Source organism: Carcharodon carcharias, chromosome 5 (genome assembly GCF_017639515.1).
Source record: "Carcharodon carcharias isolate sCarCar2 chromosome 5, sCarCar2.pri, whole genome shotgun sequence".
Taxonomy (NCBI): Eukaryota; Metazoa; Chordata; class Chondrichthyes; order Lamniformes; family Lamnidae; genus Carcharodon; species Carcharodon carcharias.
In genome coordinates, this window is record NC_054471.1 from 119796067 (window position 1) to 119821916 (window position 25850).

General features: G+C 41.6%; 1 protein-coding gene across 5 annotated transcripts in view; it reads left to right on the forward strand.

Moving 5' to 3' along the window:
• med23 (mediator complex subunit 23) overlaps nt 1-19066 on the forward strand; it is a 94999-nt gene extending 75933 nt beyond the window's left edge. For all 5 annotated transcript variants that reach the window (XM_041187637.1, XM_041187640.1, XM_041187638.1 and 2 more), the window contains 3 exons: nt 159-279; nt 6257-6388; nt 17498-19066. In XM_041187637.1, the coding sequence (XP_041043571.1) occupies nt 159-279; nt 6257-6388; nt 17498-17668 (424 nt within the window). In that variant the 3' untranslated portion in view covers nt 17669-19066. The remainder of the gene's footprint in view (nt 1-158; nt 280-6256; nt 6389-17497) is intronic.
• The last annotated feature ends 6784 nt before the right edge of the window (nt 19067-25850 follow it).

The following is a 25850-nucleotide window of genomic DNA, read 5'->3' on the forward strand; positions in this document are numbered from 1 at the left end:
GACATGTTATTTAATGTCATGGAAAGAAAAAAAACATAGTTCTATTTGTTTCCTTAGCCTGTCCACAGCACAAAACTGTAGCCTGAGTCCAAAGAAGAGTAAGAAGGTAGCAAATTAGAACATATTGTGAAAATAAATAAGCTGTTTGTCTTCCTCAGATTTCTCACAGAAGTGCTAAAGCCTTTGGTGAAGACTGAATTCCAGTTGTTGTACATATATCATCTCGTTGGCCCTTTCCTGCAACGGTTCCAGCAAGAAAGGACCCGATGTATGCTTGAGGTCAGTCCTTTGTTTACGAAAATGTAATTTCAGTATGAATCTCAAATGCTAACTTGCAGTTTGTGGTAACCAACCGCTGAGCATAATTATAGAAAATGAGTTTGTTATTTCTCAGTTGGAACTCTTACTGAATTAAATGTCATCAAGTGTTAGAATTGAAAATGAGACATGCCAGTATGAGATGGTAATGTCACTGGACTAGTAATCCAGAGTTCTAATTGAAAGAAGCACTGAGGGTGGCAAGGGCACAGAATGTACTCTGCGTGGAGGACTTGGTAGCACCACTATTGACTGAGCTGGCATAGTCCTGAAGGAGGACATATAGCCAGACTGGGCCTGTGGCAGTTAATGAGGGAACCAAAAAAAGGAGAAAACCTGCTAGACCTTTGTCCTTACCAATCAACCTGTCACGGATGCATTTGTCACTACTCGTTGATACTTGGTTTGGGTTCCACCATGGTCACTGGGCTCCTGACCTTAATCCAAACATGGACAAGAGAGCTGAATTCAAGAGAGGAGTTGAATGTGACTGCCCTTGACATCATGACAGCATGATGACTGAGTGTGGCATCAAGTGGCCCTGGCAAATTGAAGTTAATGGGAATCAGGGGGAAAACTCTCCAACGGTTGGAGTCATTCCTAGCACAAAGGAAGGTGGTTGTGGTCATTGAGGTCAATCATCTCAATCTCAGGACATCACTGCAGGAGTTCCTCAGGGTCATGTCCTGGGCCCAATCATCAGCTGCTTCATCAATGACCTTCCTTCCATCATAAGGTCAGAAGTGGGGATATTCGCTGAAGATTGCACAATGTTCAGCACCATTCATGACTCCGATATTGAAGCAATCCATGTCCACATGCAGCAACACCTGGTTAATATTCAGGCTTGGGCTGCTAAGTGGCAAGTAATATTTGTGCCACACAAGTGCCAAGCAATGACCATTTCCAACAAGAGAGAATCTAACCACCTTCCCTTGACATTCAATGGCATTACGATTGCTAAATCCCCACTGTCAATATCCTGGGGTTGCCATTGACCAGAAACCGAACTGAAGCAGCCATATAAATACTGTGGTTACAAGAGCAGGTCAGAGGCTGGGAATTCGGAGATGAGTAACTCACCATCTGACTCCCCAAAGGCTGTCCACCACCTACAAGACAAAAGTCAGGAGTGTGATGGAATACTCGTTACTTGCAAGAAGGTCGACATCATCCAGAACAAAGCAGTTCACTTGATCGGCACCCCATCCATCAACTTAAACGTCACTCTCTTTGCCGTTGACCCACAGTGACATACAAGATGCATTGCAGCAACTCATGGAGGCTCTTTTAACAGCACTTTCTAAACCCGTGACTTCCACCACCTAGAGGAAGGGTAGCATACACATGGAACACCACCAACTGCAAGTTCCCATTCCAAGCCACACAACATCCTGACCTGGAACTGTATCGCTGTTCCTTCACTGCCATTGGGTCTTAATATTCATGGAGGTGATGACGTAGTGTATTGTCACTGTACTAGTAAAGCAGGCACCTAGGGCAATGCTCTGGGGACCCAGGTTTGAATCCTGCCATGGCAGATCGTGGCATTTGAATTCAATAAAAATCTGGAATTAAAGGTCTAATGATGAACATGAAACCATTGTCAATTGTTGTAAAAACCTGTCTGGTTCACTAATGAAGGAAATCTGCTGTCCTTACCTGATCTGGCCTACATGTGATTCCAGACCCACAGCAATTTGGTTGACTCATAAATGTCCTCTGAACAAGATGTGCAATAAATGCTGGCTGGGCCAGCAGCACCCACATCCCATGAATGAGTTTTTAAAAAAATCCTGGGACTCCCTTCCTAATAGCACTGTGGGAGTACCTGCACGAAATGGGCTGCAGCAGTTCCACAAGGTGGCTTACCACCACCTTCTCAATGGCAATTATAATTGGGCAACAAATGCTGACCTTGCCAGTGGCACCCCCATCACATGAAAGAATAAAGTAGAATGATTTCTTCACATGACCCTTATGACTTCAAGTCCTCATGCTAGGGGACATTTATTTATCGCATGTTTGAATCCATTTTAGCAGAACCTTGAATCCCATTAAATGTCAAATGTCTCATTTCTTAATATTTGCTTGTGTTGATTGGCAAAGGTAAAGAGGTGCAGATTGTCGTTGTCACTGGGAATGGTATTCAGATGGCTAAGCTCTCTTTGGTTAGTGTCTGTCTGTTCCAGGTCTCTGGTTCTGGGCATTGTTGACCACATTGCCATTTGACACCTTCTACCCTGTGAGCTATCCTGTCTGAAATCTCTCCACTTCTATCTCTCTCGCCTCCTAATGTCTACATTTAAATGGTTTTCAATTGTTGCCTCAATGTTTTTTCAGAAATCTCTGCAATTGTATTTGATTCAGGTGCAGCTGGCCTTTCCTGTACCAATGTTTTGTGTTCTGAAGATTGTTCCAAGTTATTTATGAGGATAGTATTGTTCCTGCACTCTGTTGCCAAACTTTGAGTTTGGAGGCAACCCTTGCGTGTGTGACTTTTAAAGCTCCTGTATTTTCTTTCCCTATATTATCAATCCCAACATTTTAGTCCTCTCCTCCTTGTCATTTCAGGGTCTTTTCTAACCTTTAATTGTTTTATTGCTCTAGATGCAGGTACTCAATTTATCATCCAATCGGTGTTGTCTTGAGCAAAGAATTCCTTGAGACTACAATCTCTCCGTGACATGCAAACTTCAGTTCAGTCTATCATTTCTTTTTATAGCTGGCGTCTCTTCTGAGATCTTGTTTCTTTCTGCACTGGTAGCCAGTCTGCTATCTGTTCATTAACGTCATCACTTGGGTTGAAAAAAATGCCCAAGAGTCTATCTTTACTATTTTTCCTAACCTTAATTCATCCACTAACACAAAAGCAAAATGCTGCAGATGCTGGAAATCTGAAATAAAAACAAAAAATGCTGGTAATATTCAGCAAATCATGCAGTATCAGTGGAGAGAAAAAGAGTTACCATTTCAGGCCATTGACCTTTCATTAGAACTCCAAACCCAGTTCTGATGAAAGGTCATTGACCTGAAAAATTGGCCCGAATTTCCAAGGAACGTCAATCACTGTCAGATTGCCACTCCACTCCTACTTTTCTGTGTCCAGGAGTCGAGGGGGAGTCAGGTGGGTGGGGGTCAGAGTAAGTGGTTGTGGGTTAGTTGTATGGTTATCCAAGAGTTAGACTAGGATTTCCCTGACTAACATTTCCTGGGTAACTTCAGATATGTAAGTTGGAACTGTCCAAAGTCTCCGAGTCTTAACTCAGGTTTGGAGACTTGTTAAGGACTCCTGAGAGCAGGGTAATTGCCCATCGGAGATTCAAACTTCCCAGGCAATTCCCACAGAATCAGACTTCCGAGAAGTCCCAACAAGTATCTTGGGGGGTACATCGGCCTCTGATGATTCGGAGACTGGAAGATGTGGGCCATTAACTGTTTTTTTACCCACGGATGCTTTCTGACCTCTTGAGTATTTCTAGCAAATTCTCTTTTTACTTCTTAATTTATCCACTGTCTCCATTTCTTTACCTTCATGTCAACTCTGCCCCTAAGTGTGCTGAACTCAGCTTTGATTGCTGATCTGATTGCTTGTCCATTTCCCAAATTGTGATGACTCACTCCCTGATTAAATCCCAATAGTAACTTCATAGGTACCCTTTCTTATACTTCTCCCAATTCCCTTCTTCAGGTTTGACAGGGTAGTGCACTCCATTTGTGAAACTCCTTCAACCTTTAGTTCACTTTGAATTTCAGTGATCCACTTTGAATTCCAATTATCACTGGTACTTCCCGTCTTGATTTAACTTTTCTCTATTATTTCCCTTAAATATTGATTCGTCTAAGTTTGTTTTTATCCCATGCTACATACAATTTAAACCTCTGGGCGAACAATCTTTTAAAGTTCTGCCTTCCCAGTTTAACATGGTTGTGCTAAATTTCTGCTTTGTTGTCGGATTACTGAGATTCTCCAAGTGCAGCTGTCACATAGGCTCCCATTTACCATTTTATTGTCTATTTCATATGTTCTTCCACATAAAGAGTCACGACCAAAGGGATTTTTCAAGTCAAGCAGAGTCAAAGGACAGGGAAGTTTTTTCATTCATTCATGGGAAAAGGGCATCGCTGGCTGGGTCAGCATTTATTGCCCATCCCTAATTACAGTTGAGAAGATGGTGGTGAGCTGCCTTCTTGAACCGCTGCAATCCATGTGTTGTAGGAACACCCACAGTGCTGTTAGGGAGTTCCAGGATTTTGACCCAGTGACAGTGAAGGACTGGCGACATAGCTCCAAGTCAGGATCGTTTGTGACTTGGAGGGGAAGTAACTGAACCAAAACTGAGGAGGAGGTTGAAGAAGAAGAGGTAGGGGGATGAAGTCTATGATTGCCTGTGAAGGAAGGGAAGGAGACAAAGGAGAGAGAGAAAATTGGCTGAAGACCAGAAGGAAGAGGGGTGCAGAAAGTGAAAATGAGAGAAATAGAATTGAGAATAGCATGAGGGCGAGAGGAAGGGAGTGGAAGGGAAGAGGCAAGAATCGAGAGGAATAGCGGAAATGGGAAGCGGAGAAAAATAGGGAAGAGATGAAAAGAGGTGGCGATGGACAGGGCAGGGAGTGGGTGGAACAGTAGAGAAGAGAAAAGTTGGGCTAATTTTCCCTTAACGGCTAGGCGCTGAATGGGGCTAAGGAGAAGTTCCACCATAAGATCAATGTTTTTTGCCTCAGCAAAGGGGAATGTTATTGCCATTCTCTGCCTCTGTTGGGGCTGCCCCACCAGTTGGACGGGTATTTCTTTATTTTCTGTCTCAGTTTTGCTAATAAAAGTTTGATTATTTTCTGTCTGCATGGAGTTGTAACCATTTTGATTTTCATTGGGGGTTTATGGGCTAATATAATTTGCAGGTTCAGATGCTTTAAATGCATTAAAAGTGGTGTAATTGCATTTTCAGCTCTCTGAGGTAAAGTTTGTTACTGCTTTCCTTTACCTAGTATGTGGCCATTTGTTTTTAGGGTTCTTAGATGCACAATTATTTGCATTTACCATTTTTACACTAGCTCTTCCTTACTAATTTTAATAGTTTCTGCAGAGACACATCATACATCCAGCCATGATTTCCTTTCAGTTCCTCTCCTTATTGAGTTGTTAATTACTATTTTGCTTCTATTAATTTATTTAATCTCTCTAACATGTTTTCCCTAAAACCATTTTTTCTCTTGTGTGGTAGCAAAAGAATGTGGCATTTTTTCCTCTTGGGTATTCACGTTATACCACTTTGCTCAGTGCTACTTATTGTGCAATAGTGCTGGACTTTTGAGGCAATCCTGCATGTGTTTTTTTTTTACATATAATAGCTTCGTAGCTTTCAATGACACCTGTAACCCTTTAAATGTACTTCAGCTAGCATTGAGTTCTTTGACATTTGAGTTTCCCAATGCTTCTACTGCCCTCATTAATAATAGACAAGCTGATCAGCTGGAATGTGACTTCTGATTAAAACATGGCCTCGGCTTTCTTTTCAGCTATTCATTTCTTAATGGCAACTTGATCAAATTGAGATTTTTTGGCAATATATTCTGCTGCACCTCTCTTTAAATATAGTTCCATGTGGTGTCTTGCTACAAACTGCTGTATTTGCCCCCTTGTGAACTTTTTAACCAGTGAAGCCCAAAGAAACATGTTAAGTTAGGTTGAGTGCTTAGTTTTCAATTAATGAAATCTTTTCCCTCATTATAATATACTTGTGATAGCAGCTTGGGCTTTGGCATCAAAGTGTTAACCTGTTCAATCTTTACAAATGTGATTAGAACTGTTGAATAATTCCAATTTTGTTTTAGTGAGAGTTGACTGTTGTATTGAATAATTAAAGTGAATGGTGAGTAACCCCTGGATTTAATGGATAAATTAAATTTAATCAATTTTAATACCTATCTCTTGCAGATTGGCATTGCATTTTATGAGATGTTACAGAATGTAGACCAAAACAGCAAGCACCTGAGCTATATGGACCCTATTTGTGATTTTCTTTATCATGTAAAATATATGTTTACAGGAGACAGTGTGAAAGATCAGGTGAGTAGATTATAAAGACCTTTAAACAGTGATGGTATTTGTGTCTAAAAATAGAAATCATAAATTTTATTGGTGAGTCATTGTTTATTTTTCATTACCATTGTCCCACAGAAACAAAATTGACTGAATATTGATTTTATAGTTACACAGACATACATTCTAGAATATGATGGTGCAATTTTGATGTTTTTCTTAAATAGAGACAGAAGGAATGATTTTTCTCTTTTAAATTTATTGCAGTTGGCTGAATAGATGCCTGTCATATACACATTTACAAAAACTTGTTTTTGGTAAAGTTCCCTAAATTAATATTGTTTTTTCCCTAAAAAACAAAACATAACTGTAGATAATTTTTGACATTCAGAAGAAACCAAATGGAATTACTAAGGAACTGTATTAACAACAGAGAACAGGTAGTTAAATGTAACTTGAGCATTACAGTAAAGAAAGAGGCTATTCAGTTCATCATGCCTCTGCTACACTTCAAAGGATCATAGGAGCAGGAGAAGCTCCCTCTTCCACTGTTCAGTTAGATCATGACTGATCTGTTCTTAAACTCCTATTTGTGCATATCCTTGATACCCTTAATAAAAATCTATTGAGTCAGTCTTGAAAATTTCAATTGATGCTATATCTTCAGCCTTCTGGAAGAGAGTTCCAGATTTCCACTACCCTTTGGTGAAGAAATTCTTTCTGATTTCACTCCTAAGTTTAAGATTTTACCCCTTGTTCAGGATTACCCCAATGTTATTCAGTTAACCCCATTCATGTCACTTCCATTACTCTTCTAAATGTTGATTTTTAAATACTTCAAGTCATTATCTTTTCATACAGCACTTTTTGTGATGGTACATTTCATTTCCTGACAACACTGAAGAAAAAAATCTGCTAATCACACCGCCTATTCACTTTCAAGGTAGACATAAGGGTAGAAAACCAAAGGAAACCAGTTGAAAAACTTAAACCTGTTTTTTATGGATATGAAAGAAAACATTGGAATGTTAACATGGAAATAGACACTGCAGGAAAAAGTCTGAAGGAAAGTGAAATAGTTTCAAAGGGGTAATTTTAAGATGCATTATTATTTATCCCTGAGCTAGGTCAGCAATCAAATAAAAGAATAAATAGAATAAAGGAGGAAGACTATTTTTGCTTACTGGGAATGACACATTGGCGAGAAACAAAAATCACCCAGGTATAGTACGTCAAATCCAGCAGTCCAGAAACTGGCCATGTCTGAAAACTGGACGTTTTTTTAAAGTGAGCCATGCAAGAATGCCCCATGAAAACAAGTGTATAATTAGAAGTTAAGTATTTAAAATTTCAGCCCCTAAAAGATTTGTATTATTCTGCTAGTTTTAGTTAATTAACCACAAATCCACAGTAGAAGGCAGAATTCCAAATTTGACCTCTGACAAGTAGTAGAATGAGAATAAAATGAACACTTCCATGCTGTGTTACACGCCTGTCATTTCCTGCACTGAGTGGTTGGAGCGACCCTTGACCCCACCTGACCCAGCTCAGCCCAATCGAACCTAAGTCACAACATGCTGCCAATCTCCCCATTAGTGCCCAGCTGCAGGTACTGTTGGTGAATAAAAGTACTGTATAACAGTACTCTATTTCTGACAGGTAAGCAGCACCATGGCAACTATATCTTACATGACATTTAGAATGAAAAGAAGCAACATAGAAGAGGAAATAGTCTGACCCTAGGGCAAAACAAGTCTCATAAGGAAGGGATAAATACATAGGTGCAGACATGTTGCAATATGCGTGAGGCTGAAGCCAATCATCACCTTGCTTCCGAAAACCAGCAAGATCCAAAATCTGGCACAGGTTTGGTCCTGACATTGTCGGTTTTGACACTCTACCTGTACAGTGCAACATTTGTAAGTTTTCAGGAAAAGAATAGGATAGGGATATCCAATAAGATATTCTAAGGAATGTCAAAGAACTGCTGAGGACTGCAAAGATGGGCCATGAGGAAAGCATTGCCGGAAACAGAAAGCAGAACAGTGGAGCATTTTCAGCAGTTCAGAAATAAGAAAGGACCCACTAAAAAATGGCAATGGTGAAATGGTGTCCGAAGGCATGTTATTGTCCCTGTAGAGACCAATAACTACTTAGAAGAGATGAATTTACCAAAACCAATGGAAATAACCAAAGGACAAGATTTCACTTTTTAAAGCTTTTACTGTAACAAACTAAAATCAACATAATTCAAATAATAGGCAAATGGTATATCAATTTATTTTAAAAAAGGTAAATACCCATGCTTCGGGTACACACGTAGTATCAGAGGACAGTCCGGAAGCTTCCCCCAGCTCTCCTCCCAGCCATACTCAATCACTCCTCAACATGCCAATTCGAATCTTTCTAGTATCTGTCGCCAACCAGTCCACACCCACCAAGTTTTTTGGATATGATTATCACCAGAAAGCCACACCTCAATGAATTCCCGTCTCCGTTGGTTCACGACAATCCTAACAACCCAGAATTCCAGAGAATTCTGTATCCAATTCCTTTTAAACAGTTTTGTTAACTTTTTCCCTGATCTTGGTATTCTTGCGATTATTCTGATGAGTAAGACGAAAAGCTTCGACAAAATGTCTTTTTTTTTTAGCATTACTTCCCATACTTCTCCCGATCATTTCCTCCCAAACAGAGAAGACCGGTTTCTGGGAGAGTTTTGATTATCTTCTAGCTGCTTCTCTGCAGCAGCTTTTCCTTTTTTTTGTGAACTTCTGTGAGAAATGATAGAAGCTGCAACTTGACACCTGAATGAGTTTATATTTGACTTTCTCTCCCTTCTCCACTCTCATCTCCCATGGCAACCTGAAATCACATGGACATTTCTCCAAATTGAGGTCTTTACCAGGGATTCACCACCTTTCCCTTCTTCCCTCCCCCCATCCTATCCACCTTTCAGAATTATGTTTTAACTTGAGTTAAAGCAGTGGCTCCCAAACTGTGATTCATGAACCCCTAAAAGATTTCAGGGAGTTAGCGGGAAAAATCCCATAATGGCGGAAGCAGAAGTGCTTGTATGCCAAAATTATGGGAAAATGACAGCTGTCTGTTTGGCACCCACCAAATGACTAGGGCCTGGGCTCTCAGGTGATAGCAGTGGGCGGGTGGCTCTCATTGGCCAAGCAGCCTGTCATTCAGGATGGTCAATGTCAAAAGATACGTAGACCACCCCAATTGACAGGCTGCTTGGCCAATGATTACTGTTGTTCTGACAACAGCCATCATTTGCCCAGGAGAATGTGCCTTTTCTTGCATCTCGTGACTGGACTTGAAGATGGAGAGTTGTTGTTGTTGTTGTTTGGGTGTGTTGTGTCTTCTGCTTGGAGTGAAGCTTTTAAGTAAGTACCTGCATTTAACTCCCCAGCTGCCCAGGGCGCTTCCCCTCCCAACCTCTTCTGAGTCTTGAAGCCATTCCCCAGTCCAGCCCCTCGGTAATGGGTATGTGGCCCAGGCCTCTTCTCTTTTCTGAGTCCTACTCCAATCTCTCAATGGCTACCCTTGTCCCTCGATGCATCAGCAGGAGAGGCTGGGTTGTTAAGTATATTCAAGGCTGAGATAGACAGATTTTTAATCAGTTATGGAATCAAGGGCTATGGGGAAAAGGCAAGAAAGTGAAGTTGAGAATTATCAGATCAGCCATAATCTCATTGAATAGCCTACTTCTCTTACGTTTTATGGTCGAAGGTCTGGGGGAGGACTTTTGCGCATCAGAATGGGAGGCTGCTGCTTCTCTTGCTGCTAGAAAATCAAAAATGCCTTTATTGCATCTTTACAGACATGTGCCCCCATGCCCAATATTAAAGACTCCATTTAGCCGTGACTGGTGACATAATCTGGCTAGAGTGGAAATGATTGGGCCATTCCCTCATCAACCTGGAGTCTAGCAGTTCTGTAGGCAACTAGGTTTGATTTTGTACATTTAATTTATATTAGGTAGTTATCTTTCACTAATTGTATTTTGCTAAATAATGAAATAATAGAGTAATTATTAATAATGTACAATAAAGTGTCTTATGAAAAATAAATTTTATATTCCTAAGATCACTGCTTTAATAATTTATACTCGGGTAAGGGAGAAAATCCCTAGAAATTATTTATTTTTCGGAGGGTGTTTGTGAAATTTAACATGATGTTAATGTTTGGGAACCACTGAGTTGGAGGGTGCTTTTAAAACATGACTGGCTTGCAAAGTTCAGCATTCATGACAGTAGAATAATTGCCAAAGTGTTTAACTGTTATTTTTCTGAGAAATACTGGAATTGGAGTGAACAGTTTTTTAAAAAAGATCAGTACGCATTCACTTTTATGTGACAAGAAGATCGATTAGAGTATGAAAGCTCAAGGTGGATAAGGTTCCTGACCCTGATGACTTTCTAGGTTTCAGAACGAATTGGCTGAGACAATTGTGAGTACTCTTGCAAATATTTTCAGTCCTTTGGATTTAAATACCAGAGGGTTAGAAAATGGTAAATGTTGTCCCCATCTTCAAAATGGGGGACTGGGGGTGGTGGTGTTGGGGGGAGGGGAGCAGTAAATCATCAAACTAGACCTGTAAGACTTAATCTCAAAGTTCAGAAACTTTTAAAGTTTTGTAAAGGAGAATATGAGGAATGGTCTTGAGAAGCACAAGCATTTTTTAAAATTAATTCATTGGATGTTGCTGACAAGGCTAGAGTTGCCTAGCCCTAACTGCCCCTGAGAAGGTGGGGGTGAGCGGCTGCCTTGAACCACGGTAATCCATGTAGTGAAGTTATAACCACAGTGCCGGCAGTGCGAGAATTCTATGATCAGCAGTACCAATAAAGGAATGGTGATGTATTTCCAAGTCAGAGTGGTGTGTGGCTTGAAGGGGAACTTGAAAGTATTTTTTTAATTCTTTCATGGGATGTGGACGTCACTGGCTAAACTAGCATTTCTTGCCCATCTCTGAATTGCCCTTGAGGTGTGGGTGAGTCGCCTTCTTGAACAGCTGCAGTCCATGTGCTGTAGGTACACCACAGTGCTGTTGGAAAGGGAGTTCCAGGATTTTGAACCAGCAACAGTGAAGGAACGGCAATATAGTTCCAAGTCAGGATGGTGAGTGCCTTGCGGGGCACCTTCCAGGTGCTGATGTTCCCGTGCATCTGCTGCCCCTGTCTTTCAAGGTGGTAGAAGTCACGGGTTTGGAAGGTGCTGTCAAAAGAACCTTGGTGAGTTGCTGCAGTGCATCTTGTAGATGGTACACACTGCTGCTGCTGTAAAAAGTGGTGGAGCAAGTGAATGTTTAAGGTGGTGGATGGGGTGCCTATCAAGCGGGCTGCTTTATCCTGGTTGGTGTCAAGCTTCTTGAGTGTTGTTTGGGCTGCATTCATCCAGGCAAGTGGGAGGGTATTCCATCACATTCCTGACTTGTGCCTTGTAGATAGTGGAAAGGCTTTGGGGAGTTAGGAGGTGAGTTAATCACTACAGAATTCCCTGCCTATAAACTGCTCTTGTAACCACAGGATTTATATGGCTGGTCCTATTCAGTTTCTGGTGAATGGTAACCACCGCCCCAGGATGTTGATAGTGGGGGATTCAGCAATATAATCCCATTAAATATCAAGGGAAGATGGTTGGATTCTCTCTTGTTGGCGATAATCATTGCCTGACACTTGTGTGACGCAAATAAAACTTGCCACTTATCAGCCCAAGCCTGGATATTGTCCAGGTCTTGCTGCATATGGACTCAGACTGCTTCAGTATCTGAGGAGTCATGAATAATAATGAACATTGTGCAATCATCAGCAAATATCCCCACTTTTGATGTTATGATTGAGGGAAGGTCATTAATGAAGCACCTTAAAATGTTTGGGTCTAGGACATTGCCCTGAGGAACTCTTGTAGCAAAGACCTGGGACTGAGATGATTGACCTCCAACAACCACAACCATCTTCCTTTGTGCTAAGTATGACTCCAGCCAATGGAGAATTTTACCCTAATTCCCATTGTCTCCAACAAAAACAACTCATACAGACTCAAAAGGTTAACTCTGCCTTTCTCTCCAAAGATGCTGTCAGGTCTGCTGAGTATTTCCAGCATTTTTTGTTTTTGTTTCAGATTTCCAGCATCCACTGTACTTTGCCTTTATCCCGTTGTCTCCAGTTTTGCTACGGCTCCTTTGTGCCATACTTGGTCAAATGTTGCCTTGATGTCAAGGGCAGTCACTCTCACCTCACCTCTGGAGTTCAACTCTTTTGTCCATGTTTGGGCCAGTGCTGTAATGAGTTCAGGAACTGGCGGAATCCACGCTCAGCATCAGTGAGCAGGTTATTGCTGAGTACATGCCACTCGATAGCACTGCTGATGACCTCTTCCATCACTTGCTGATGATTAAGAGTAGACTGAGACAGTAATTGATTGGGTTGGATTTTTCCTGCTTTTTTGTGAACAGGTGTACCTGAGCAATTTTCCACATTGCCAGATAGATGCCAGTGTGTAGCTGTACTGGAACAGCCTGGTTAGCAGTGCAGCTAGTTCTGGAGCACAAGCCTTCAGTACTATTTGCCGAAATATTGTCGGGGCCCACAGCCTTTGCAGTATGCAGTGTCTTCAGCAGTGCTATCAAGTGGCATGTACTCAGCAATAACCTGCTCACTGACGCTGAGCGTGGACTCTGCCAGGGCCACTCAGTTCCTGACCTCATTACAGCATTGGTCCAAACATGGACAAAAGAGTTGAACTGGAGTGAATCAAATTGGCTGAAGACTGACAACTGTGATGCTGGGGACCTCAGGAGGAGGCCAAGATGGATCATCCACTTGGCACTTCTAGCTGAAGGTGGTTGCAAATGCTTCAGTCTTGTATTTTGCACTGCTGTGCTGGGCTCCCCCATCATTGAGAATGGGAATATTTGTAGAGCCTCCGCCAGTTGTTTAATTGTCCACCACTATTAATGACTGAATCTGGCAGTACTGCAGAACTTAGATCTGACCCATTGTTTGTGGGATAGTTTAGTTCTGTTTATTGCATGCTGCTCACTCTGTTTGGCGTGCAAATATTCCTGTGTTGAAGCTCCACAAGGTTGACTCCTCATTTATAGGTATGCCTGGTACTGCACCTGGCATGCCCTTCTGCCCTCTTCATTGAGCCAAAGGTGACCCTCCAGCTTGATGGTAATGGTAACGTGGGGGATTTGCTGGACATGAGATTACAGATTGTGGTTGAAATCAATTCTTCTGCTGCTGATGGCCCACAGCGCCTCATGGATGCCCAGTTTTGAGTTGCTAGATTTGTTCGAAATCTATCCCATTTAGCAGGATGCTAGTGTCACCCAACATGTCTCAGGGTATCCTCAGTGTGAAGATGGGACTTCATCTCTGAAAAAACTGTATGATGGTCACTCCTCCCAGTTCTGTTACGAATAGATGCATCTGCAGCACGTAGATTGGTGAGGATAAGATCAAGTAGGTTTTTTCTCTCTTGGCTCCCTCAGCATCTGCCGCAGTCTAGTATCTATGTCCTTCAGGACTCGATCAGCTCAGTCTGTAGTGGTGCTACCAAGCCACTCTTGGTGATGGACATTGAAGTCCCCCACCCAGAGTACCTTCTGTCCCCTTGCCACCCTCAGTGCTTCTTCCAAGTGGCGTTCAACATGGAGGAGCACTGATGCATCAGCTGAGAGTGGGATGGGGGTGGGGGTGGAGAGTTGGCAGCATTAGGTGGTAATCAGAAGGAAGCTTCCTTGCCCATGTTTGACCTAATGCTGTGAGACTTCATGGGGTCCTCAGTCAATGTTGAGGACTCCCAGAGCAACGCCCTCCTGACTGTATACCACTGTGCCGCAACCTCTGGTGGGTCTGTGTTGCCAGTGGGATAGGACATATCTAGGGATGGTGATGGTGGTGTCTGGGACATAGTCACACTCACGGAGTCACATCTTACAGACAATGTCAGGCTGTTGCTTGACTAATCTGTGGGACATATCTCCCAATTTTGGCACTAGCCCCCAGATGTTAAGGAGCACTTTACGGGGTCAATGGGGCTGGGTTTGCCATTATTGTTTCTGGTGCCCAGGTCGATGCGTGGTGGCCTGTCAGATTTCATTCTTTATCAACTTGTCTGATACAACTGCCTGGCTTGGTTAAGATTCAACCACATAGTTGAGTCTGTAACCACTAGACCACTTTTTGACAGCAGATTTCCTTCTCCAAAGGACATTAGTGAACAGATGGGTTTTTATGACCATTCACAATGGTTTCATGGTCACCATTACTGAGATTAGCTTTTAATTGCAGATTTATTAATCGATTTTAAATTCCACCAGTTGTCATGGTGGGATTTGAACCTGTGACCCAGAGCATTAGTCTGGACCTCTGGATTACTACTGCAGTGACATTGCCACAATGGCACTCTTCTGCCTGCCCTAGGTGGTGGTGTTCCCATGCACTTGCTTTTCTTGCCCTTCCAGATGGTCGAGGTCATGGTTTGGAAGGTGCTGTTGAGGAACCTTCGAGAGTGCTGCAGTGCATGTTGTATATGATACACATTGCTACCACTGTGTCTGGGTGGTAGAGGGAATTAACGTTTAAGATGGTGGATGCACTGCAAGTCAAATAGGCTGCTTTGTCCCAGAATGTGTCAAACTTCATGAATGTTGGAGCCACACTCATACAGGCAAGTGAAACGTGTTCCATCACACTCCTGACTTGTGCCTTGTTGACGGTGGGCAGGCTTTGAGGAGTCAGGAGTTGAGTTACTCACCACAGAATTCTCAGTTTCTGACCTGCTCTTGTAGCCACAGTATTTATATGGTTGTCAGTTTGACACCAAGGATCTTGGTAGGGCATTCAATGATGGTAATTCCATTGAATGTCAAGGGAAGATGGCTAGATTCTCTTTTGTTGTAGATGGTCATTGCCTGGCACTTGTGTGATACAAATGTTACTTGCCACTTATCAGCACAAGCCTGAATGTTGTCCAGGTCTTAAGCAGTGCCTGCTATATTATGAGTTGCAAATAGAACTGAACACTGCAATCATCAACAAACACTCCTATTTCAGACCTAATGATGGAGGGAGTGTCATTGATGAAGTAGCTGAAGATGGTTGGGCCAAGAGCTCTGCCCTCAGGAACTCCTGCAGCAATATTCTGGGTTTGAGTTGATTGGCTTCCAACAATCATAAACATCTTGCTTTGTGCTAGGTATGACTCCAACCAGTAGATAATTTCACCCCCTCCCGACCTCCAATTTCCTCTGACTTCAATTTTGCCAGGGCTCCTTGTTGCCACACTCGATCAAATGCTGACTTGATGTCAAAGATAGTCACATTCGTATCACCTCTGAAATTCAGCCCTTTTGTCCATGCCTGGTCCCAGGCTGTCACAAGGCCTGGAACAGCCTGGTCCTGGTGGAATTCAAAGTGTGTGTGAGTGAGCAGGTTTTTGGTGAATAAGTACTGCTTGATAGCACTGTTGACGACACCTTCCCATCACTTTGGTGGCTTGTTGGGCCGTTTCAAAGGCAAGCGTCATATTGCTCCAAGTCTATAATTATGGGCCAAAGGGAGTCAGGGCAGCAGAATTCCTTCTCTAAAGGACCTTTGTAAATCAGAGGTTTCTTTACAACAGTTCAGTAGTTTCCTGGTCACATACTGATGCTTTTTAATTCCAGAATTATTTAATTAATTGAATTTAAATTCCCCAGCCAGCATTTTGGGATTTGAACATGTCTCTGGATCATCAGCCCAGGCCTCTGAATTGTTAGTCCATTAATGTATCCACAATATTACCACAACCACAATATTACCATAACGCCAATTTGAACCTGGTTTTAGGAATGGGAGATCATGCTTAATTACGATGAAGGGTAGAGAGTGAATGCTGTTAATCTGGATTTCAAGAAGACGTTGCCATTGTCCCACATAATATAAAAGAAAGACTTGCATTTCTCTAGCACCTTTCATGACCGCAGGGCATCCCAAGCACCTTTATAGTTCAAGGAGTCCCTTTGAAAGTGTAGTCACTGTTGTAATGCAGGAAACGCAGCAGCCAATCTAGGCAGAGCAAGCTCCCATGAGCAGCAATGTGATGACCGGGTAATCTGTTTGTAGTGATGTTGATTGTGATGAATATTGCGTAGGGTGCTAGGGATAACTCTCCTGCTCCTCTTCAAAATAGTACCATGGATCTTTTGCAGCCACCTGTTTAACAGACAGGAAAGTCAGCCTAGATTTTTATGCTCAAGTCTCTAGAGTGGGATTTGAACCCACAACCTTTTGACTCAGGTGAGGGTGCTACCAACTGAGCTATGGCTGACACTACGTAATAGGCTACTCTGTAAGGACCTAGCCCTTGGGATTGATAAACATGTATTAAAATGGAATGGCAATTGGTTGATATACAACAAATAGTATATGAGCAACTAGCAGGTTGGTAGCCAGTTACCAGTGGGCTGCCGCAAACTTCAGTATTGGAGCTACTGTTCATAGTTTAGATTTTATAAATGATTTTGAGGAAGCAGTTGTGTCCAGATTTGCAGATGACACCAAATTGGGAGCAGTGATGACTGATATCAATGTGCACAAATCCAATAGCTTTTGACCATCTTGGATTAGGAGCGGGAAAATACCACTATAATACAGAAAAGTGGAAGGTTTTGAAATTTGGCAGAGAGAAGGATGATATGGATTATGTGCTCATTTATTTTCTCCTGCCTTTGGTAGTAGTCCTATGTAAGACAACTAAAGGATTTGGAGAATCTAAGATACCACTTCATTCAAGAAAATGTTAACTCTCAACAATGTAGATCTGTCCAACGTTGCTGCTTGAGTTACACGCACCAGACCAATAAGCTGAGTGCTTCACCCTCTCAGCAAGAATTTATCTGAAAACTAGCATCAATTAATGGTCATAGGGCTGAAGGCAGGAGTGGTCTTTGTGGTGCTGCACAGAAGAGGCTTCAGAAGCAACACTCCACTGTCAAAAAGGAAAGAATTATTAGGCGATAAGTTAATGAAAAAATGGCCAACTGATTAACATGTATGTTTTATTTTTGAAATCAAATGGCTCACATATCGCCACAAACCACTTATTCTGGGATGTTTGCTCTATTTCTAGGTGGAAAAAATAATCTGTACACTGAGGCCTGCATTAAAACTTCGACTGCGATTTGTGACTCACATAAGTAAAGTGGAACCAGCAGCTCAAGTACAACCATCAAGCAGTGCTTCTCCAGCCAACCCCTCCAGCCAGGTGTCCACTGGTGTTGCCCTACCAGTAACACAATAAGAGAGTTTGGGCAGCCTTTTATGTCAGGAGTTCTGTGATGTAAAAATTGTGTACCTAAAACAGATTCCTACTTAAAAGCTGCTTTTTAATCTTGTACGTACTTGCCATTGAATAGTATAAGTAATGCTAGTGGAGAAAGGTTGTTAAATGCCAACAATGTGCTGCGGTTGCTCTCTTGTTTTTTAATGATGGTCAGAATGGCTCTGAGTGCTACTTCAGTAAAAATGAACTGTTACAGTAATGTGCAATGAATTACCCACTTAGCCCTACTGATTTGGAACATTGTAATTCACACAATGAAGCAATCCTAGTAGGAAATGCAAAATGTTATAGTTTTCTTTCTGTTAGTGATGTCTCTCATTGTTTTTTTCCACACCATGCAATTACATGTTTTATTTAAGTTGAAGACAGCTTTTACTGTTTCATTCTGCAAGGTTTATTGCAACTAGTTTGTAAATTTTGCTCTCAAACTGTATTATCCAGTGTTTTTGACTAAAATCATGTAAGAAATAACCTAATTCTCAACTCAACTGAAGTAAATGTGTACCTCTTTTGAAATGATCCAACAAGTTTTAATTTGTTAATTATACTTTTTCAACTGCAAAATATTAATCTTGATTGTGTGAGCTACTTTTCAAAGAGTTTGTATCTTCTATTATCACCCTTCTTTCTCAAAGGACAATCCTGTTCTCCATATTTTTAAACTCTGGATTCTTGAAATTCTGATTGGTGAATTATGACTCAAATGGTGCTGTAAACCAATTTTCAAATGGCTAGCATACTTGCCGCTTTTCAATACATCTTTGAGCGGAATAGCAGTTCTAACATATATCGAAGTGGTCTATCTTAGCCATCTATTTTTATTTTTGCTTCTCCTGTAATTATGGGATGACTTGAAATATTTGTGGATTGGCTTCCAAATGTTTATAACACTTGATACGATTGTCAATCTAATATGAGCAAAAGAAATGTATGCTTTATGAACATTGATCAGTACTGTCTAGCAATATTTAACTTTTTACAATCTGCATTTATATTCAAATTTACTAGCCTGAAAGCAAGGAAATCTTATTGTTTCATCCAGTTCATGTCTTTTTTTACTGGTAAACCATTGCAAAAATTAAATATAATTAAAGTAATTTGATAACTTGTTACTGACAGTAAACTACTTAAGTTTTGATATTCAATATATTTTATTAAAATTAGGTTAAGGTTTTGCAGATTTGCTTTGCCTAGTTAAATCTTAGCCAATTTGCATTAATTGGTCAACTTTTGTATGTAGTCTGGAGAACCTGGGTAAATTCTGCAGATATGTTTGAAACCTGAAGCACTGAAGATGGAAAGGCCCATACCTAATTTATGTGCTTTTATCAATAAAAAATATGTAGCATATTGTAATAAATGCATCAGATTGCTTTATTAAAGGAGTAAAGAACTTGCATTTATATAGTAATTTTAATGATCTTGACATCCATCTCAAAACACTTTACAATCAGTGAAATACTTTTGAAGTGCTGTTCTAATGTAGGAAATATGACAGCCAATTTGGCCAATGTAAGCTCCCACAAACTACAGTGGAATATATAGCTAGGTAATCTGTTTTAGCGATGTTAGTTGAGAGATAATTGTTAACCAGGGCACTGAGAGATCCCTGCTCTTTAATGTGAGTGATCTTTTACACCTACCTGACAGGCAGGCAGGACCTCGGCTTAACTTCTCATCTGAAAGAAACAACTTTATGAACAATCAGACTTGTATAAGTTTATTTAATCCTAAATTTGGGTATTTGATGAGTTCCTAAAGCATAACTCTTAACTACAATATTTCCCTGGCCCAAATGCTGCTGCCATGAAGTGATAATGCTTTCACATGAAAAACATATTTCAGCTTGTTTCTAACATGATTATTAATAAACAGTTAAGTTATTTTGATTAAAAGGCTTGTTTTGCAGCATTTGTACAATGGTGTATTTCTATTTCTAACATGTAGTTAGTGTGACTCCTGTAATTCCCCATAAGAAGTGAACCTTTGTGTTTGAAGCTACACCATATAAGAATACACCATATAAAAAGATAATCTATCAATCTTAACTAGCTTAATTTTGACAAAAATAAAACAAGACCAGCAATAACATGTAATTTAATATTTTCAATCCTGACATATTGAAGATACACAGCTTTTTTTAGTATTTGTTCATTGGATGTGAGCATCACAGGCAAGGCCAGCATTTATTGCCCTTGAAATGGTGGTGCTGAGCCACCTTCTTGAGTCCATGTGGTGTAAGTATACCCACAGTGCTGGAGAGAGTGTTCTAGGATTTTGACCCAGTGCCAGTGAAGGAATGGCAGGTTGGTGAGTGACCTGGAGGGGAATTTGCAGGTTATAATGTTCCCATGTTTTCCTTGCCGATAGTTTTTGGGTTTGGAAGAAGCCTTGGCGGTTGCTGCAGTGCGTCTTGTGTATGGTACATGGTGGTGGTGGAGGGAGTGAATGCGTAAGGTCGTGAATGGGATGGCAGTTGTGGGCTTCTGAGGAACTACAGGAGTGATGTCGTGGGGTTGAGATTATTAGCCTCCAAACTTTTTTTGTCAGAAGTAAAATAATGCAGATGCTTGAAATCTGAAATAAAAACAAAACTAGGATATCAACTAATATTGATTACAAGCCCAGAAACTCCCTCACTTACCTTGACTACACCTTTCACACCCTGCTTCTTGGAGGGACTTATATTTTGCTTCTGATGTGTTTCCTCTACATTAAGACACCAAACACAGACCAGGTGACTGCTTTGCGAAACAATACCATTCAGTCCACAAACATGACCCTGAGTTTCCTGTCACTTGTCATTTCAATTCTCCACCTTGCTCCCATTCTGTCCTTGGCTTACAATGTTCCAATGGAGCTTAGTGTAAACTCAAAAAATGAGAGACAGCACCTCATCTTTTGACTCGGCACTCTACAGCCTTCTGGACTCAACATTTGAGTTCAACAATTTCAGATCATAACCTCTGCCTCTTTTTGTGTTTTTTTTTATTCTTTTTGCTGGTTCAGTTTTTTTTTCTCTTGTTCCCTTCTAAACCCTTTACTCAGATGACTGCTATTCATACCTCGTCCAGGTACATTTTTTGTTTCCTGTGAACAATTTTAGATCATAACCAATGTTTTCATCTTGTTCTCTGGTTTTCTTTCTTTGCTTTTTTTCTCCTCTTTTTGTTTCACTCTGTTGATCTTGCCTTGTTTCTTCCTTTCCCTTCATGTTGAATTCAGAAGGTTTTTATGTAGCCATTCACACCTCATTTAGACGCAACCTTGGTTCCTTTATGAAACCCATTGCCACTCTGGCTGTTACATCATGAAATATTTTGGTATTTAATCACTCCAGCTCAGGCCTTCCCTTTAGCTCTTCCTGCCCTTTCCCCCTCCCCATTTCCACTGGTTTAAAAACTCTTACTTTTCTATCTTTAGTATTGCTGAAAAATGAGAGATGTTTAAGTTTTTCATCTTGCACTCATCAGGGCACTCGCAAGAATACCAATGTAAGGGGAAAACAATTTATGCTATGTGAAGAATGTGCCGATTGCAAGTGGCATTGCCATGGAGAATGCACCACTGATGGTGACTGACAGTTAACTGCCAAACATTGACATTTAAACTAGGCAGCTTGACCCTGATTGGTCAAAACATTGCCCTGAGGAATGAGCCAACGAATAGCTGTCACTTATTTTGTTTAGCTGAAACAGGCACAATGTATGTACATGTTCTTTCTGACTGCAAAGAACAGGGGCCTGTGTATTAACATATATAGCTTCCAGCGCACGCAAATGTGCCACACTGTGAGCCCGACTGACCATCTTAAATTGGCTGTCAATGTAATTCTTTGCACATTGAGGATTATTTAGCAAATGTTGTCCAATCGCGGAATCACATCTAATGTTGGCCACCGCGTTTTGAGTGCAAGACAGAAAGCGTAGCCATGTCTCTTTTTTCAGCAATACTCAAGTTCTGCCCTACCAACACCTATTTCTATCTTTCTTCGGTTCTGATGAAGGGTCATCTCAACTTGAAACATTAGCTCTTGTTTCTCTCCACAAATGCTGTCTGTGAATATTTCCAGCTGTCTTTGCTTTTATTTCACGTCTTCTGTTTCTTTGCTTTACCCAATTCTTCTACATTTGAATTTTGTGCCATTAAACCTCTTGTCATTTAATCTCTCCTGCCCTCCATCCTGCCCTTTTACCCTATCACAGACCTTCCCCTTTGCTGCTCTCCCTGTGCCACCCTGCCACCTCACACCCACCACTTTCACTTGCTCAAAGCCTATTTCATTTCTAACTTCCTTTAATTCTAATGAAAGATCGTGGACATGACTTTGTTTTTCTTCCCTCAGATGCTGCCTGACCTGCTGAGTATTTGTAGAATTTTCTGTTTTTATTTCATCATCTTTTGTGTTAGGTATGACTCCAGCCTGGGAGAGAATTTTTATAGTCCCCAGCAGGTGGGGGAGTCCATAAAATTCCCCAAGTGGCCTTTCCAATGCCCTCCTGCCCACCCCCGACCTGTGTTCAATTTTACGTGGACTGGGCGAGGTCTAGCTGCCTTCGCCCCAATTGAGGCCCTCAAATGACCAAGTATTGGCCACTAAGGAACCCGGCCTCAATTTTGAGGCTGGCAAGAGAAGCTCGGGGGCAAGGGAGGACCCCCATAGGTCACCCATTTCAGGCCTCGGCAGGAAGGGGAGGCACCTTGCTCAATGCACCCCTTTCCACATTGGGCACCCCCCCTCCCCCAATCCCCAAGCTCTGTCCCTGTGGGTGATCCCTACTCTTTCCTCTTCATAAGGACCCCTCACCTCTCCTCCCTGCTATGAGACCCCTCCATCACTGCACTTACCTTGCCCTGAACTCCAGGACTTTCAATCTGGTGGCTGCCTGTCGTCCCAGTCCTTGCTACTGGCGCTTTGCGGCCAGAGAGCTGCCGGGCAATCAGATTAGCTGGCAGCTCTCTGAGGCAGGGCTTTAGGTGGAAGTGCCATCTCCAGCCAATTACTTTTCCTCAGAGCATTAAATGGCTGTGGGGCTGCTGTGATCAGTGGGGTTGCATTGTCTGCTAACTCTTAAAGTGGTGGGGTGGAAAACCCTGCCATCTGAAAAATCTGGCTCCTGATTCTATTGATTTCCATTTTACGGCCACCCCTTAATAGCATGATCTCTCAAATGCTGCCTTTATGTTCACCTTGCCTCTGGAATTCACTCTTGTCTGTGGTTAGAGCAAGGCTGTGAAGAAGTCTGGAAACTTAACATCATAAGCAGATTATTGATTGAGAAGTGCTATGTGATAGCACTAACAATCACCCTGTGCAGCACTTTGCTTACAGTTGAGAGTAGACTGATGAGGTCATTGTATTGGATTTGTCCTGCTTTTTATGGTCAAGACATACGTGGGCAATTTTTCATATTGTTGGGTAGATGCTAGTGTTGTAGCTGTACTGGAACAGCTTGGCTAGACGGCATGGCTAGTTCTGGACCAGAAGGCTTCAGTACTACTGACAGAATGTCGTCAGGGCCCATAATCTTTGCAGCATCCAGTTTACACAACCTTTTCCTGATATCACATGGAGTGAATCAGATTGACTGAAGACTAGAATTTGTGCTATGGATACCTCATAAAGTGGCCGGGATGGATCATCCACTCAGTACTCCCATGGCTGCAAATGCTTCAGCCTTGCCTTTACACAGATGCAGTGGGCGCCCCCATCATCAAGAATGGGGATGATAATGGAGCTTCTCCTCACATTAGTTTTTTAATTGCTTACCACCATTCACGACTGAATGTAACAGGACTGCAGATCTTTGAGCTCATCTATTAATTGTGGCATTGCTTAGTTATGTCTATCGCATGCTGCTTATGCTGTTTGCCATGCAAATAGTCCTGTGTTATAGCTTCACCAGGTTGACACCTCATTTTTAGGTATGCCTGGTGCTGCTCCTGCACTTTTCATTGAACCAGAGTTGATCCTCTGGCTTGATGGTAATGTTTGTGTGAGGGATATCCTGATCATGAGTTTAGATTGTGATGGAATATAATTCTGCTGATGAACGACAGGGCCTCATTGTCCATTTTAGAGCTACTAGATCTGTACTGAATTGATCCCATTTAACGCAACTAATTTTGTCCCCATAAGTTCTGTGGGGTGGTCATTCCTACCAATGTTGTCAAGAACAAGTGCATCTGCAACAGGTAAATTGGTGAGGATACGGTCAAATAGATTTTTTATCTCATTACCTGCCACAGACTCAGTCTGGGAGATATGTTCTTTAGGGCATTACCAGCTCGGTCAGTAGTGGTGCTACTGAGCCATTGCTGGTGATGAACATTGAAGCTCCCCCCATCTTGCTACCTTGAGTGCTTCTTCAAAGTAGTCCTAAACATAGAGGAACATTGATTCATCAGCTGGCAAAGGGTAGTACATGGTAATCTGCTGCACGTTTCCTTGCCTTATTTTCACCTGATGCCATGAGACTTCATAAGGTCTGGACGACTCCCAGAGCCACTCACTCCACACTGTATATCACTTTGCTACCACCAAAGGTGGGCGTTTCCTGCCAAAGGGATGGGGCATACCCAGGGATAGTGATAGAAGAGTCTGGGACATTGGCTGAATATGATTCAGTGCGTATGATTATGCCAGGTAGTTGCTTGACTGGTCTGAAGAATCAATTCTGGTGTAAGTTCCCAGATGTTAGTGAGGAGGGACCTGCAATTTTGACTGGGCTGGATATGGATTTGTTGTGTTCAGATTTGGTGCCTTGGTTGATGCCAGTTAGTCCATCCAGCTTTATTATAGTTTTGTGGTTTATTACTATTATCAAATTAAATTATCAAGGAACATAAACCAAAACAGCAGAATATTTTGCAGGCACATCAATAAAAAAGGAAGGGTGTGTTAGGGATAGTACCATTAAGGGATAAACAGGTTAATACCATAAATGGTAATAAAGATATTGCTGAAATATTAAATAACTATTTTGCTTCAGTGTTTATCAAGGAGATAAAACAGGTTGATATGAAAATGAATAATGAGATAAGAACATAGGAACATAAAAATTAGGTGCAGGAGTAGGCCATTTGGCCCCTGGAGCCTGCTCTTCCATTCAATAAGATCATGGCAGATATGATTGTGGCCTCAACTCCACTCTCCTGCCTGCCCCCATAACCCTTGACTCCCTTGTCGATAAAAAATCTAACTCAGCTTTGAATATATTCAATGACCGGCCTCTACTGTTCTGGGTTAGAGAATTCCAAAAATAATTGAACCTCTAAGAGTGAAATTTCTCCTCGTCTCTGTCTTAAATGGGAGACCCCCCTATTCTGAAAGTATCTTCCCTAGTTCTATATGACCCCACAAGGGGAAATATCCTCTTAGCATCTATTCTATTGCAGTAATCTGATATGTAATATACCTTAAAGACAGGTATTATAATGCAAGGTAACATGATCTTAGTATCCAATAGCAGAGTAGCACAGGCTACCTTTGCATTAGAGTCTTGAGTTAGTCACTGATGAGCGAAGACAGAGTTTTATGTTGTGAGCTCACATGTGTAGCTGCAGCGTTTAGTTTGTAAATAAACAGCACATGTTTATTCTAACAATCTCCAGATGTTCTCTGTCTCTGTACCAACTCGATCACTCCGAAACAAGCATGCAACTCGGATCCTTTAGCCCCAAAGAACCAAAGGGACTGGATCCAACAAACTGGCGATGAGAGTAAAAGCACAGAAAAAATGATGTAAAAAGCGAGGAGAAAAAAAGGAAATCGGAAGAACCGAAATTGGGCTGTACCTCCCACAATAGATGTAAGTAAAGGAAAATTTCCTTCTGAGCGTCGAAGTAATCCCCTCAGGGTATGCTGCAATTTGGATAAGTAGAGTCTTTCGATCCAACCTCAAACGACTGGTCTCCCTAAGTTGAATGTCTTGCATACTTCTTCCAGGCAAACGACATTGTGGGGGAGGCGAAGAGGCACGTGATCTTTCTGTCCACGTGTGGGAGTAAGACATACAGACTAATTCAGAATCTGTTGATTCCCAGTGCCCTAGGCTCAAAAAGTTTTGATGATTGAGTGAACCTCATAAAGAATCATTATCAGCCCAAGCCATTGGTGAATATGCAACAGCTTAAAGTT